This window comes from Myiozetetes cayanensis, unplaced genomic scaffold (genome assembly GCF_022539395.1).
Source record: "Myiozetetes cayanensis isolate MyiCay16 unplaced genomic scaffold, myiCay2020 scf5-8, whole genome shotgun sequence".
NCBI lineage: Eukaryota > Metazoa > Chordata > Aves > Passeriformes > Tyrannidae > Myiozetetes > Myiozetetes cayanensis.
Genome location: NW_026087742.1, coordinates 100,523,352 through 100,538,980, shown reverse-complemented (window position 1 = coordinate 100,538,980; position 15,629 = coordinate 100,523,352). Strand labels below are relative to the sequence as shown.

General features: G+C 41.3%; 1 protein-coding gene across 5 annotated transcripts in view; it reads left to right on the top strand.

Annotated features, from left to right (window-relative positions):
• The first annotated feature begins 2,496 nt into the window (after positions 1 to 2,496).
• The window catches only part of RBBP7 (RB binding protein 7, chromatin remodeling factor), a 436,269-nt gene continuing 423,136 nt past the window's right edge, over positions 2,497 to 15,629 (top strand). Inside the window, exons 1-12 of one of the 5 annotated variants that reach the window (XM_050331937.1) lie at positions 2,497 to 2,572; positions 2,841 to 2,985; positions 4,910 to 5,052; positions 5,500 to 5,673; positions 5,984 to 6,099; positions 6,596 to 6,756; positions 7,185 to 7,311; positions 7,401 to 7,478; positions 8,048 to 8,124; positions 8,555 to 8,612; positions 9,135 to 9,245; positions 13,022 to 14,792. In XM_050331937.1, coding sequence (XP_050187894.1) covers positions 2,557 to 2,572; positions 2,841 to 2,985; positions 4,910 to 5,052; positions 5,500 to 5,673; positions 5,984 to 6,099; positions 6,596 to 6,756; positions 7,185 to 7,311; positions 7,401 to 7,478; positions 8,048 to 8,124; positions 8,555 to 8,612; positions 9,135 to 9,245; positions 13,022 to 13,171 — 1,356 coding nt within the window. In that variant the 5' untranslated portion in view covers positions 2,497 to 2,556 and the 3' untranslated portion in view covers positions 13,172 to 14,792. Of the gene's footprint in view, positions 2,573 to 2,840; positions 2,986 to 4,909; positions 5,053 to 5,499; positions 5,674 to 5,983; positions 6,100 to 6,595; positions 6,757 to 7,184; positions 7,312 to 7,400; positions 7,479 to 8,047; positions 8,125 to 8,554; positions 8,629 to 9,082; positions 9,554 to 10,042; positions 12,902 to 13,021; positions 14,793 to 15,629 lie in introns of those variants that run through there. The other 4 variants (XM_050331940.1, XM_050331938.1, XR_007630868.1 and 1 more) reach the window with 4 other exon arrangements.

Here is a 15,629-nt window from a genome sequence, read left to right as displayed (position 1 = left end):
CATGCAAATGTAATTGTTAACAAGGAGAATCGAACTGTGCTGGTCACTTACCAACTGTTTTGACATCTAGGCATGACAGGTTTTGTTCACCAAAGCTAGTTCACCAAAGCTAGTTCTGGAAGCCTATTACAATACAACTTGATTTCCAGATCCTAAATAGAGTCTGCAAAAATTTGTGGAGGGTTGGGGAGTAATTCTTCACTTATAGTTCAGCTAAGCCCTACATGACATCATTGAAGAGTAATTTTGTCCACCATTTTTCAAAACTAACTCACATATTCCCCATCCTATTCCAGGTAAGCTGTGGCTACAAACATTGTTTACAGCAAAAGGCCTAACAGCATCTCACCCAAATGCTCCTACATGTTTCATCTTTCAAGGGGCTACGTAATCACCCTTCAGTGAGAGCTAACAGAGGTCACTTAAAGCCAGGAAGCATGACAGAGATTTTCTTTATCCAGTATCTGAGGTTTAAACGATCAACTCTCTGTAACAACACACAGTCTCCAAAAGGTTCAGTCTCCACTCTCAAATGCTTTAGAAAGGCCTCAGCACTTTGTAGGAGTAGATGCATACTTGGCAGCAAATTCCAGAGCAACTAGTAAGCATTGCCAAAGGGAAGCCGGTGCCACATCTGGCACAACCAAGGCCCTGTGTCTGTGTTAACATGCTCAGTCGTGTGCTGATTATTGTACAGCTCCCAAGTAATTTCACAGGATTCTCATTCTGAATAAGTAAGCCATGCATTGGTTTAATTGTAAATTGTGCAGATTAAGGATAAGATTAATATATAGTTATTTAACTTCACTGAAAGATTTCTATTTTTTAACATGCGGGCCAGAAAAGCAATGTTGGGGAAAGCTTTCTGTTGGAGGAGCTGGCTGCCTTCCTCAGCCTTCTTTCCCAATTCCCATGCTACAGCCTTTGGCTGCTATTACCAGCCTCGGGTTCTCCTACACATAAACATTTCCCATAACTGGATTCCTTGTTTGAAAAGCTGGAGACCAGACCCTAGAAGGCTCAGCCCATGAAGAGTGTTCTCACAGAGGGGAAATTAAAATTTAATGCCAGCTATTATTTGGCTGTTTCCCTCTCTCTCTTGCCACTATCTCTAGCTGAGCACAGTAAGCTCCACTACAGAGCTGATTTCCTCCCCTTCTGTGACTCCAGGCATGCGAGCCTCAGTGATACAGGATTCCTCTCCATCAGTTTAATACTGAAGCAAGAATTTATTTTAAGACTACAAGTCCCAGTATGGCAAGAAAACACTTGCGATTTGGAGACAAAAAGTTCCTTAGAATCTTCAGGAGCATTTGGGACAATCTAATCTGATTTCTAATGGCCTCTATTTCCATAATTCAGCTGGAAAGTGTAATTAGTGGCCAGAAAGATCTACTGTAGTTAAGGCTGTTACCTGTGGTAAGCACTGTTCACTTAAGCTGAATTAAAAGCAGTTGAATTAAATCATAGAATCAGAGAATGATAGAATGGTTTGGGTTGGAAGGGACCCTAATGATCATGTAGTTCCAACCCCTCTGCCATGGGCATGGACAACTCTCACTAGACCAGGTTGCTCAGAGTTCCATCCAGCCTGACCTTGAACACCTGCTCTTCTGTCTAGTGACAGCTGAAAGGAGAGATCAGCAAGGCTGGGCAGGCGTGGTGGTAAGGCTGTATGTTTGATTTGTACATAGCTGCTCAGACATGTCACTCGCCACAGTACAAGACACCACCACTGACCCTGTTAGAGAGCAAGAGAATTTAAAACCCTGGTAACACTGAGTGATAGTCTGTGTCTGAGGGTTCAGTAATGCAGTTCAGCGCCTTCCAGGCCATAACTGCAACTAAAAAATAGTTCAAACCTACATTTCTTCCAGAAAATTAAACAACATTCAGCACCATTGCTGAAAAGCAGTAACTGTTCAGCCGTGGCCTCTCTAACCATTTTTAGTTATAGTTTTACATACCTGCTCTAGTGGAAGGTTCCGTCCTCATGACGGGAAGGGCGGGGATGTTGGAATGAGCTGATCTTTAAGGTCTCTTCCAACCACTCTATGAAACAATGATTTCATAATTTCTAGTTGCGAAGTAGGACCAATATCTAAGTTTTTAATATGATTTAGGGCTTATTACCTAAGACACAGCTAATACAGGTGCCCTCGGCGGCGCTGCTTTACCCGCAGCCCCACCTCGCGGCCAGAGCCCGGCAGCGCCTCACCCCCTCCGCCTTCCCGCGGCCCGCCCGGCCCCTCCTCGGCCCCTCCTCGGCCGCTCCTCGGCCCCTCCTCGACCCCTCCTCGGCCCCTCCTCGGCCCCTCCTCGGCCCCTCCTCGGCCGCTCCGCTCCGCCCCAGCCCGGCGGCCCTGCTCGGGGCCGGGGATCTCGGGGCGGGGCAGGGGCGGTCCCCCGGCACCACCGCCTCCATCCCGTGTTTGCAGGGGTTTCTGCGCTCCCGCCCACCGGGCTCCTCCTCCGCTCCTTCCCTTCCTGCCTCCTCCGCTGCCTCCCCGCCCGCCTCCTCCTGCGCTGCTTTGGCGGCGCTCGGTCTCGCCCGTCATGGCGAGCAAGGATGGTAGGAGACCCCCTCCCTGCTGCCCCGTCCCTGTCGCGGCCGGGCGGTGGGTGAGGGTGCGGGGATGGCGGAGCTGGGGCGCTCCGGGATTCCTCCCGAAGAGCTTCCGCGGGGGTGGAGCGGCTGCACTTTTCCTGCCGCCGGCCGCCCCCGAGGGCCCTGCGGGACCCCCGCTCCTGCTCCGTCGCCGCCTTGGGATGGCCCCGGCCGGGGCGGCGCCCCCCTTCTCCCCTCTCCCTGCCTCAGCTCATCCCTTCCCTTCCCGCAGTGCTGGAGGACACGGTGGAGGAGCGCGTCATCAGCGAGGAGTACAAGATCTGGAAGAAAAACACCCCCTTCTTGTACGACCTGGTGATGACACACGCCCTGGAGTGGCCCAGCCTCACGGTGCAGTGGTTGCCTGATGTGACCAGGTGAGAGAAGGGAAAAAGTGGCCGGAGCAGTGCCAGGAAGGCGCAGGGCTCAGCGGGAGCTGAGTCTGTGCAGCTCCTTGTTCCACTGCACCTTTTCTGTTAACCATGTCTGCTGAGTGACTTGAGAGTAAAAACCACGCCAGACGAGAATAATTTGGGTTAGGCTACTCTGTGGGAGCTTGTTACGCTTTATTTTGCTTACAGCTTTAAAAACCCCTTGGGTATGCAGAAGCATTCGGGAAAAAAGTCACGAGTTGATACTTCACAGAACTCTAGTTTAGCCTAGCATAAGGTGTTGTGAGGTGTGAACAGAGAAGTCTTTCTCAGTTTATTGCTAAATAAGAGATCTAGCACTCACACGTAGTTAATTCTGATCAGAGAAATCTATCCCCTAAATTAGCTTGCTCTTGAAGACCGTTTTTCCTCCTATACTACAGATTACTATTTTTGTTTAAGCTATAGTATCTGTCTCTGATACTTTTTAAGTCTGGACTAGTCTATTATTCTAAAACTGGTTCTTCATGTCCAGGTTTTGTCCCTGGTTCACTGTATACATAGTATACTGTTTCCCATTCTTTCACCTCCCCCTGAAGATTGTGGGCTCACTGGTAATTTATCTTAAAGAATCGTGAACATGGGGATAGAATCTGTTTATGTGCCACCCACTATAGAACTTAAATTGTTGCAATAACCACTTAGGGTTCCACTGAGGTAGTGGACAAAGACTGGGTCCCTTGTGGTGTTGTAGACTGGGTGCAGCTAGGTTTTAAAATATCCTGTGTGTAAACTTATTGCAGTTATCAGAGGATGGTCTCTTTCTTCTATAAAATTCCATCTCATATATGTGATGCCTCACTTGGTGGTTAGATGATCACTTAGTCTGGTATACCAGAATGTCTGGAGACGATGTTGAGATGTGAGCTAACTATTTGTGGCATGGAGACAATGAAGTGGGGATTTGAGGGTGTGGAGCCCTTATGAGGAACACTTCTGCTTGCCTCATATTTTGCAGATTGACTTAATGTTCAGTTTAAAACCTGGTATTTCCAATTATCCAGTGTCAAAATATGTAAGCCATTTAAGGCAAGGACTGCCTCTTTGTATGGCACCTGACATGATGGGACACCTATTCCTGATGCAAGTAAGTGCATGTGCATTGTGTGTTTCTTGTGCTGTTTTGTATTTTTGCCCCTATACACTTGCAAGTGGTGTAGTAATGCCTGGTAGTATTAAAACATGGTGGTTTATAATTGCCTAAATGATTCCTGAATGCCTGGAGTCAGGAAACTTAATTAGTTTGTTGCTTTCAAGAATGCAGAAATTGCTTGGGTTTGACTGCTCAAATTTTTACTTTCAGAGATAAATGACACTGTCTCTCCAGCCTTTCATTTTTAATTAAACATTGCATTTAACCACCAGAAGAGAAATTTTATTCTAGTTAACTAGGATTTTTACAGTATTAAAAAATGAGTGTCTGAAATAAAATAACTAGTAAAAGCTTCTAAGAGAAGTAACTAAAATAGGTTACTACTTGTCCCCTCAGTATTTGTGTTTTATGAAAAGTAGTACCGATTGTTTTCTAAATCAATACTGTGAGACTGCTAGGAAAATTTGATACAAGTAGGTATTGTTGTTACCTTTAACTGCTGTGAAAACTGTGACTGTCCCTTTCAAGGCAAGTGACAATGTTTACTGGCTTGTTTTGTCACTCTACCCTTTCTAGTTGTATCTTTGGCTTGCCACATCAGAGTCTAGTTTGCTTTATTGCATAAGTCTTTGCGACAATGGGAAGGATTTCTTACATGAGTATCTCTTTTCTAGCTCCCTGAAGAGGTATGGATCTTGAAGGTTATTGATACTATAGCTATGAAACTTCTGGAACTGAGCACATCATTTTCTTCCATGCATTTATTATTCTAAACAGGCCAGAAGGGAAGGATTATGCTCTACACTGGCTGGTTTTGGGAACGCACACGTCCGATGAACAGAACCACCTGGTCGTTGCCAGAGTCCAGATTCCCAACGATGATCAGTTTGATGCTCCACAGTATGACAGTGAGAAAGGAGGTGGGCATGCAGCATTCTTAGATTCTGTTTTAGCAGTATCATTGCTAGTTGTTCTCATAATGATATTCTAACTCTCTGTTAAATACTAAAGTGGACGGATGCATCCTTACCAGTCCACACTAATTCTGATCACTAACTGTGACTAAAAGAGGAAACTTTGTTTCAGAAGAACTCAGGCAACATTATGATACACAATCCTTACTAGAATTTCTACTAGCATTGTCAGTTGTGAAAACTGATACACATCTACCTCAAATAGAGACTAAAGCTCTGAAAGAGGATTCCAAATATCAGAAGTATGTCACATGGTGTGAACTTGTCCTAGTCCTTCTTGTATTTGATAGGATGCTTACCACTGTTTCTTGGAGTGGGGAAGATCCTGTGAAATGCTGCTTTGAGAGTCTAAAATAATTGATGTGATAAACTAACATTTTCTGACAAATGTAGAGTTTGGAGGCTTTGGATCTGTGACTGGCAAAATTGAAATGGAGATTAAAATTAACCATGAAGGTGAAGTGAACCGTGCTCGTTACATGCCACAGAATCCCTGCATAATTGCGACAAAAACACCGTCTGCCGATGTGTTGGTATTTGACTACACTAAACATCCTTCAAAACCAGGTGGGTTAGGCTCCTCAAAGGTAATCAAAATGCCTCTTGTTATCGAGGGCTAAGCTTGTGTTTAACTGATTGGGAGGATAGTTGACGGGTTCTGAAATCTGAATGAGAAGGCCCATATCTTCAATGACTTTAGTTGTCTGGTTATCCTCAATATTATAAGAGAATGTTGATAGAAGTAGCAGAACTTCCAAAGAGGTTTAAGTATAAAATATAGTTATTGCAACAGAAACAAAGTTCTTGGGTGATAATGATACTCCTTTGTATTGATGTGCAAAGTGATGCTAAATGGAAGGAATTTTCTCTCTTTCAGACCCAAGTGGAGAGTGTAATCCTGACCTTAGATTAAGAGGGCACCAGAAGGAAGGCTATGGCTTATCATGGAACTCAAATTTGAGTGGACATCTTCTCAGTGCATCTGATGATCATGTAAAAACCACATCTTTTCCCCCATTTAAAGAACCCTAACTCCTCCTAATTTGTGATGTAATAGATAATTAGAAAAAATCTGGCTTCGTGCAGCTGTGTATTTTTATGTTAGAAAGTTCTCACATATTGTAATTATATTTCTAAAGGCTGTCAGTTGGCTTTAGGCTGTAATTGACATGTTCTTTTTAAGGTTCTTAGTGAAGTAAGAACAGAATGTTTTTATAGTTGTCTGCTGGAAGAAGCCCCTTAAACTGAGTTTAGTAAGACTCTCAAGGATTGATTGAAGTAATTGCTTATAAAATTCTTTGTGGACTTTAAAACTGTGTATTACTTTTGTGACCTTACAAGTAATCCTTGGGCCTCAAACTTACAGAAAACTGATTGATAATTTTAGCTTCAGTTTATCTCTCTGCTTATATGTAGAGTGTGATTAATATTTGTCTGAAAGATAATAGAGTCAGAGTCTGCATTTCAATAGAATGTAACTTATTTACAGACAGTGTGTTTATGGGATATAAGTGCTGGACCAAAAGAAGGCAAGATTGTGGATGCAAAAGCCATCTTTACTGGGCACTCTGCAGTAGTAGAAGATGTGGCATGGCATCTGCTCCATGAATCTCTGTTTGGATCTGTAGCGGATGATCAGAAGCTTATGATGTAAGTTGGGGTTAGGAGGTTTCTGCATAGTGCCTGCTGTGTGCTGCTAGTGGACCTAGTACAGAGTACTTGGATTAAAAAAAAAATATTTTTGGAATAATTTCGTGTAGCTCTTTTAGGCAATTAACTACAGTAATGGTGCAGAATCACTGAAATCTACACACTATTTAATGTGTTTACATAATTTGAAAAGAAGATGTAACTAATATCTATGTCAGCTTCCTGGTGTGAGCTGCTCATGTACAACAGACACAAAATACGGAAGATTTTGGAACGAAAAATGTAGCTTCAGAGTTGGGTTTATTAATAATGTTGTCTTCTTAAACTAAGGTGTAGTGAAAAAGAACCTCCTGTAAAAACTTTTGTTTGTTTGCTCTCCCTCTTTCCTCCTTGCCCCTAACCCTTCCCCAAACCCTCCGTTGCAACAGCTGGGACACAAGATCTAATGCCACGTCCAAGCCAAGTCACTCTGTAGATGCTCATACAGCTGAGGTCAACTGTCTGTCCTTCAATCCTTACAGCGAGTTCATTCTGGCAACTGGTTCTGCTGACAAGGTTTTTACTCATGTACACTTTACATTCTGAAGTATTCTAGATGAAAGCCATTATAATAAAAACAATTTCTTTTTACTTCTGTCTGCCAGACGGTGGCTCTATGGGATCTTCGAAACTTGAAGTTGAAACTCCATTCTTTTGAGTCTCATAAAGATGAGATTTTTCAGGTGGGTAAACGTCTCACAACCTCTAAAAAAAAATGAGAAGAGTACTGACTTGGAGAAGAAGATGTAGATTTGTGTTCTTGTAACACAAATAAGTCTGTTGAACCAAAATTCCCTATTTTATGTTTAACAATTACAGACAGTACCACATAGGTTCTTTCTGACTTTCCCCACTTGACTTTGAGGCAAGCAGTGAACAACTTACTGCTAAAAAAATTCTGGGCATTTGCAAGTACCTTCAGTACAGGTAGAAGGTTTCTCTAAAATGATGTGCTATAGAGAGGGCTTGGGTTCAAACCTAATTTTGTGAACTCTGCCTATTTAGTTAGATGCAAGTAACAGTGATTTTTTAGACATTTCATAAAATGTGGTAAATCTGTAACAGTGAAATTATGTCTTTTCAGTTTGAGAATAAGACTTGAAAGCAGTCTATTTGAGTTATTGGATATCCTTTGTGGAAGAAACTGACTTATGGAGTATAGTTGTTGAAAATTAGTGGCCAGGGTGCTGGTTATTCAGGTTATGCTTTAGAAATCAGTAGCTGCTTCTCTTAAGTTGTTTTCTTTCAATAGGTTCACTGGTCTCCTCATAATGAAACAATTCTTGCTTCAAGTGGTACTGATCGTCGGCTTAATGTATGGGACTTAAGGTGAAGAGTAGTTTTTTTTCTGTTAGTATATATGAACAGATGGCAAAAAAAAAGAGGGCTGCAGGCCTGCATTATTTGGCAGATTTGATTTGTGCTGTTCTCTAGCCCTGCTTGCTTGCCTACCTCAGGCCTGGTCTTCTGTGTATAATAGAAACAGCACAGTACATCTAATGTTACTTCTCCATCAGGATTTCTTGCTAATAGAATTGTTAGTAATAAGTGATTTCTGCCTCCACGTGCTTCACAAGTTAAGATTCCATTTCAGTAATGACATTGCCAAACAGTTGATGCTTTATACCTGAGGCTTATAGTTATTTCACACTGAGAAAAACCAATAGCAAATACTGGAAACGAAGGCCAGGAACTGTTCAGTTAAGCAGATATAGAATGCATTTGTTATTAACAGTAAGTATAAATTACTTTCTTACAGTAAAATTGGAGAAGAGCAGTCGGCAGAGGATGCAGAAGATGGGCCTCCTGAGTTGCTGGTACACTTTTGCTCAGGTTTCAGTGCGCTGACATGTTATGTGGCAGTGTGATGCCCTGTCACTGTGCTGCTAAAACTGCAGCAGTTCATAAATCTTTTCACCTCCCTGGTTTCCAATTCATTGCTCTAACTTGCTGTAGGCTTCCTCTGTTCAATTCTGAAGGTTTCTCCATTTCCTGTATAACTATGGAAGTGGTCTTAGAGGTAATCAGTAGGAAATGTGGTTGGATTTCACCACCCAACCTTGTGTGAAGAGGCACTGTTTTGAAGATGTCAGTTGTTGCTGTAATAATACAAACTGTTGTCTCAAATGCTCTCTCAGCAACTGCATCTGTGTCCATAAGCAATGAATGGGAAGTGGTTTCACACACAGCTTCCTTATGTCTGTATTATGAACCTCTAGTAGCAAGTGTTTTCTAGGTGTAGTCATTAGCATAATGAATTTAACTTTAGAATCTTGGGTTTTAACAGATTTCTCTGGAGTTGAAATGGCTTACTGAAGCTTGTGGGTATTTTTTAACAGTTTATTCATGGAGGACACACTGCCAAAATTTCAGACTTCAGTTGGAATCCTAATGAGCCTTGGGTAATCTGTTCTGTATCAGAGGACAACATAATGCAGATATGGCAAATGGTGAGTGTCACAACAGCTCTTGAGTTGCTTTGAAACTTGTTGCATAAATGAAACTGAAAAGCTTTTTCTTCTTAGGGCAGCTTTCAAGGACTGAAAGCAGTCTGTCCCCTGTTACTCTCTAGTCAAACAGTGCAACACTTTAAAAAGAAAACCAAGATTAAAACAACTTGAATAAATGCAACTGCTAGATAATTCTTGAGTCCAAGTCTTAGGTACTAGTTAATATTAAGAATAAATGTGGCAGTTGCAAACTTATAGGCAATATTAGCCAAGACTTCCTTTTTCCCTCCCTCCCCCATATGTTGGCTGTGAAGCAAGATGTCTTTTAACTCACCCTTTAGTTCATATTACTTTACATTATAGGAGATTGATCAGCTATCTTACAAATGGGGAATGAAGTAATTTGGGAATAAATTAGGCTAAAAAACTGTAGTGAACTTAAATGTGTGTCACAAGTCAGGCTTCTGTCTTTTTAATACCTGTTCTTGTTTTGTGTGTTCAGGCTGAGGTTGAAATAATTATAATAAAATGTTCATGGTAAGGCTAGTGGTTAAATGGCAATGCTTATGCTGTTGAAATAGAACAGGGCAAGAAGGCAACTGCCAAAATGTAGCCACTGTGTGCGCATTCCTGAATTTGGCTGCCCTTCAAGAAAAGGCAGGGAGAAGGTCCCTTCAAGGAAGGGGAAGATGTCTGTGCCACCTTGGTATTACCAAAGCTTTTTCTATATGAAGTGTAGAAGATTGTTTAAAAACGATTGTGTCTCCTACTTGTCATGTAATGTTTTGTGTCTTCAGGCAGAGAACATTTACAATGATGAAGAACCAGATATAGCAGCAGCTGAACTGGAGGGTCAAGGAATATAACTTTTCTTCCTTAAGGAACTACTGGGAATGACATAGTAATATAATTCAACTACTGTATACATAAAACAAAGCCCCTAAGAAAAATGAAACTAAAACCAAATAAAACAAACAAGCACTGGGCAGAAGCATTACATCAAAGCAAGAATATTCTTAATTGGGCACAAAAAGCTTGTATAGTCAAATTGTCATGGGATACCCTTGGTCATTTGGGCACTTTGAGCTGTTGTATACTGTACATCAAATAGCTTTAGAGAAAATAAGAATGACTTAATAAGTACATCTATATTTTTAAAGAAACTTAGTGGGTTCCTGTAAATAAGACAGTCAAATCCTCACTCTTCACACACAGAAAGTGTACACCCTCCACCCTTTTTATTAATATGTAAAAAGAGCTTTTTGCTTTTACACACCACTTTTGGATTGGCTTTGCATAAATAAAATTTATTTAAAAAAAGTTCAGTGTGTTTAATGTGTGTTTAGCATAAGGTGAATGCCTTTGTGCCTAAATATAATTTAATTGCTGCATGGTGATAAAGGTATGTATTTTTTAGTTTATAACTTACCCTACAATTAAATGTCTGGGATGATGAGAATTGTCTTGATGCAAAAAAAAAAAAAAAAAAAAATTGGAATAGGTAATTGAAATAGGTAATTTGACTCCTTCACAAAGAGAATGGGTATAGGAAGAGGTTTGGGGAATCCATGGGGATGTCCAGTAAATCTGTAAAGTTCAAGTATAGATCTTGAACAAAAGCAAGTAACTTCTTTAGGTTTGGGTGGTTAGGGGTTTGGTTTTGTTGTCTTTTCCTAGTACTTTGGTGGGTTTTGTATGTGTGCGCATTGTGGGGTTCTTCTGAGTGGTGGTGGAAGCACTGCCCTTTAATGTCTTTCATAGGTGCTGAGATGCCAGTGACCTCTCAGTGAGTTGGTGTCACCTGTGTTTGCTTAGAGCTCTCCTGTAGCCTTTTATTTTGATTAAGTGAGGCAATTGGGCAGGTGTCTAAAATACATTAATATCTGAACAAATATGAGACAAACATACAGTTTGTTTCTAAACCTCTGGCTAACTGAAAAGGTGGAGACTTTGGACTGTGTAGAAGTAAAATTTCTCCATATTTATCGTGGATCTAGAGAGAAGTTATGGACTACTTTGGGAGCTGTCAGACAAATCTAAGTGTCTAATTGGAGTTTAAATTAAAGCTCTTAGTTACTTAAGACAGGCCTTAATTAAATGAATTGCTTTTGTGGTGGCCATTGCTTGAATGCTGGCAAGGCCTCGGCCTGTTTCTGGGAGGTGGCAAGTGGTTTCACTCCCCGCTCACCCACCTATGAAACTGTCTTCCATCTGTACCCGTGAGATTTTCTTCTTATTCTCTCCCCCACCCTCCTGGGAAATGCAAGTGACAGCAACTGATAAGCATGAAACATGCTGAATTCAGAGATGGTTTTTGGTCAGGCCCTATATGCCTTTGACAGTCATTCTGACACATGCTGCTCTTGAAAAGTAGGAAATGAAGATGTCAAAGACCCAACTTACTGGAAAAACAAAAGTGCTTCCCAGAGAGCATGCTGGTGGCTCCTCCTGGTACAGATAGATCAGTAATCTCTTATGCAACCCCTCCTGCTGCTGGTATTTGTCAGTGCTAACTTAAAGGAGACCTACTGGCTGCTTGGCACCAGCACATACAGCACAGCTCATCCCTAGAATTGGTGATTCTAGTGTCGTGGGTTGGGGTTGTTCACTCAAGTCTTCTTACCGCCTCACTAACTGAACAGGAGTGGGAAGGTGAAGTGTACTACTTGCAGTGTTCTTCTCATTGCTTTTCTTATGCTACATATTTTAAATTCCCTGCCTGCTGTTACCAGGACCCCCCCTGCCTTGTAGGCACTGAGTCACCATGCATAGACTTGTGTCTCTCCATATCTTTTTTAAGAATGGTTCCTATTAAAGGAATGCAGGTAGGTGCAAAAGAACTTGAATATTGGCCTGGAAAGTTGAGATGCTGTTGGATTTCAGCAGGAAGGTGGCTGCTGGACAGAATGTGCTAAACAGCATGAAAGATCAAACCTGCCAAAGGACACTATGGCCACTAGTTGATTAACCATGCTTTGGTCCAGCTCAGATGGGGAGCTCTATGGGTCACTCACTGGTGCTACCTTGAATGTCCCACAAACCCCTGCTGCTGCCCCATAGAGCACGGAGGAGCTGGGGCCTAGGGATGCAGCCAGTACCTGCTCTCTTACAGCCAAAGGGCAGCAGGATGGATAATTTATTATGGAACAAAATAAGAACACAATTTCATTAACTGTACATGTCGTTTAAAGTGCTGCAGTAAATACAACTTCTGCACTGCTTTATTTTCCTTGAGTCTGAATTGTCTTTCTCAAGACCTGTGTAAACACACAGCTTCCTTCAGTAGTAGCAACTTCACAGCCGCCTTTTTTTGGCAGTTCTAGGACAGCTCAGTCTCACAGCCAGTATTTAATTAGGAGAGCCTACATCTTGTTGGCTTAAAGCTTTTTGTTTGTTACTGAGTGAGAATATGTTGCTGGAACCAGTATGTTTTTAAATTTGCAAATAATTTTTTTAGATACTTTTTTTTTTATTGCCTGAGTAGCATATATGTGAAATGCTGGAAGATCATCATATTTAAGGCTACTTGGCTGAGTGCCTTCAGATTTTGATTTTAAAAACTGGTACCCCCAAAGGAAGTAGATAACTGCTTATGAAGTGCTGTTCAGTAGTAGTAAATATAATGGAAATTGAAGTTTAAAAAAAAAAAAGTAATAAAACAGTCAACCTGAACACCTCCAGAAAGATATTTATTTATAGGATTAGTCAACAGGTACTGTAGGTGTGTTTACACAGTACTTATGGAGCATACTTAATTCAATGCGTTATTCCTGCAGGTTGGTACGTGCTGGGAGAAGAAACAGCATCAGGCTTTTAATCCACTGGCCTTTCTTTTCAAGGGAACAGTGTACAGGAGTTTTGAGACCTACTTTTTTGTTTTGGCTCTTTCCAGAAGAATTGTTATAACAAAAAACTACAAAAGGTAATTTAAAGTGAGAAAACCTGCCAATTTAGGGTGACTTCCTCACTTGTTTTCATCACATATGTATTAGATGCAATTTCTCAGCATAAAGGGTATTTTTTCTCTCCAAGATTTTCAGCCTGCACCAAGGAAATCTGAATTCTTTCGTCTTTGTATTGAAATACAACATGAATGACAGTGAAACCATAAACTGCATTTTAAATCTGGTATTTTATTTCAACAGATGTGTTTTTCTGAAAGTTGAATGATAAAAATCTTCAGCCATGCTCTCCCATCAGACCACAGCAGCACTTCTGGAGAACAGCAGTCTCACACTGTGGCAGACTGGTCTTTTATTGCTAATAAAGCCAAGGGCCATTACTAGTGTTCATCACAAATTTTTGTTTCCACTTTAAGAACATTCCTGCATTTTGCTTCAGTGTGACAAAAAGCATTCCAGTGTTTTTCCTTTACTGCGTATGAAGAACTGCATTTGCTTTTGTAGCATGCAAGACCCTTGAGAGCATTAACTGTTTCTACATGGTTTATCCTGTTACCCATCCTGTACTTCATTATTATTATCTGTGTGCACACGATGCCTTTTCATTTCAGCACTGAAACAGCTGAACAAAGCTGTGTAAACTCTCTATAAGGAACAAGTATTTAAGTCAACACCCAGTCTGACCTGTTGCTTCTCAGCCACTGGGAAGTCCAGCGTGGTAGGTCCTTCATACACAGCTCTCCCAACATCATTTTCTGTCCTGTGGATTTCCAACCCCGACAGTCAAACTTGCATGCTATTCAACTATACTGTCCAACTATTCATCCCCTTTTGGATCTTTCCTTTAAAACATCAAACATGGACAAAATCCATATCCTGGAGAAAAGGGTTAGAGGAGTCAGTAACCAGTGGCAGGGAACAGCAGATGTGCAATCAAAGCCAGCAAAAGCTCTGATGAGCAGGATTTATGAAACAGACATGACCAAAATCAAATGGTTTTATATGAAGTGTGTGCGTGGGGAAACCGACCAAACAACTCCAGCATATTACAAGGGTTAAATACCAGTATATTACCTTGGACTTGGCAGAACTGAGGTAGCTATTTTGACCCTTAACACCAGGACATAAATTCGGTGGAAGTGACAGTAAACTACACCAGTATGGAGTATCTGTCAAATCGATGTAGTTAAATAAAGTTTAAAAATGAGTGACTTAACTTCATCTCCTCAGCTTGAACAAATATCACAAGATATAACAGGTTATTTAAATTGAGAGGGTATTTAAAATAGAGGCTCTAAGAGGTTACTTTCTTCAAGCAGAGCTGCAGGAGCACTGCTCTTGGCATAGTCTGGAATCACACAAAGGCCTGCTTTGACTGTCGCAGTCCATGAGACAGGCACACCCCAGATCCCTGTTTTAACAAGAAATCCAAAACAACATGCGACCTCAAAACTTAAAGAAATAGTTTTAAAGGAAATTAAAATAAAGTCTTCACAGGTAGCACAGTATTCTGAAATTACTTTAAAGTTCAGGCTAGATGGGTGCCAGAGTCAACAAGATCCATAACAGTTAGATGGGACTGAGTTAAGCTGTTAGAAGGAAATACAACCTTCCTTCAAGAAGAAATGTCTAAACAAGAGAAAAAAAGGTGAATTATCAAAAGTTAAATGTAAAACATAAAAAACAAAACCAGAAAGAAACAAAAAGTACCTGTGAGGAATAACTTTCTAAAGGCCTAAAAGCAAGAATCTTTGAGTACATCAAACACATGCCTGTCTGCCAGGGAGCTGATGCCCTGGCAGCTAGGCTGGAGGGCTCAGAATGCAGCTGGTGAAAGAGGTTCTCCCCTCAGACCTAATCTACACAAGAGAAGTACAGCTGAATGTGCGTGTGCATGTCCATTAACAGGAGACACTTAGCACCTGATTAAAAAAGGAAAAAGCCCAAATCCCACGCTATTAACTGCAAATTTCCCTCTAGCGAAAGCTTGCAAATCCAACTAGTTTTCATAAGGAACTTAGGAAGATGGGGGCGATCCAAGGAAGTAATAACAGATTTGACTCCTGTATCAGCAAACCCTGGAAGAAAGGAGAGAAAAAGAGGTGCTTACACAGGAGCAGAGGCAGCACCTTTCGAGGAGACAAGTCTCCAATGTGAGGGAATACTCTGAAGTACAAGGAGAGCATCTAAGACCAGGCAGCGTACTTGGATTTCCAAAATACTTGGCACAGCTCTACAAAAGTCTCAGGGCTAGGACCTACGTTGGTCACCTTTTACACAACAGGTATCTTCAAACAAGTTAACAAGTTTTTTTTCAATTAAAAAAATTAATACTATGTTCAAAGAGTCAGAGTATGTTTTTGTAGAGCAGTTCTAAATGCTACCTGGAAAAAACAGACACAAAGGAAAACTGAACTCAAAACCTGCTCCAAAACAAAACAAAGTTTAGGGAAGTTGCCAAACATTAGGGGTTATGCCAAAA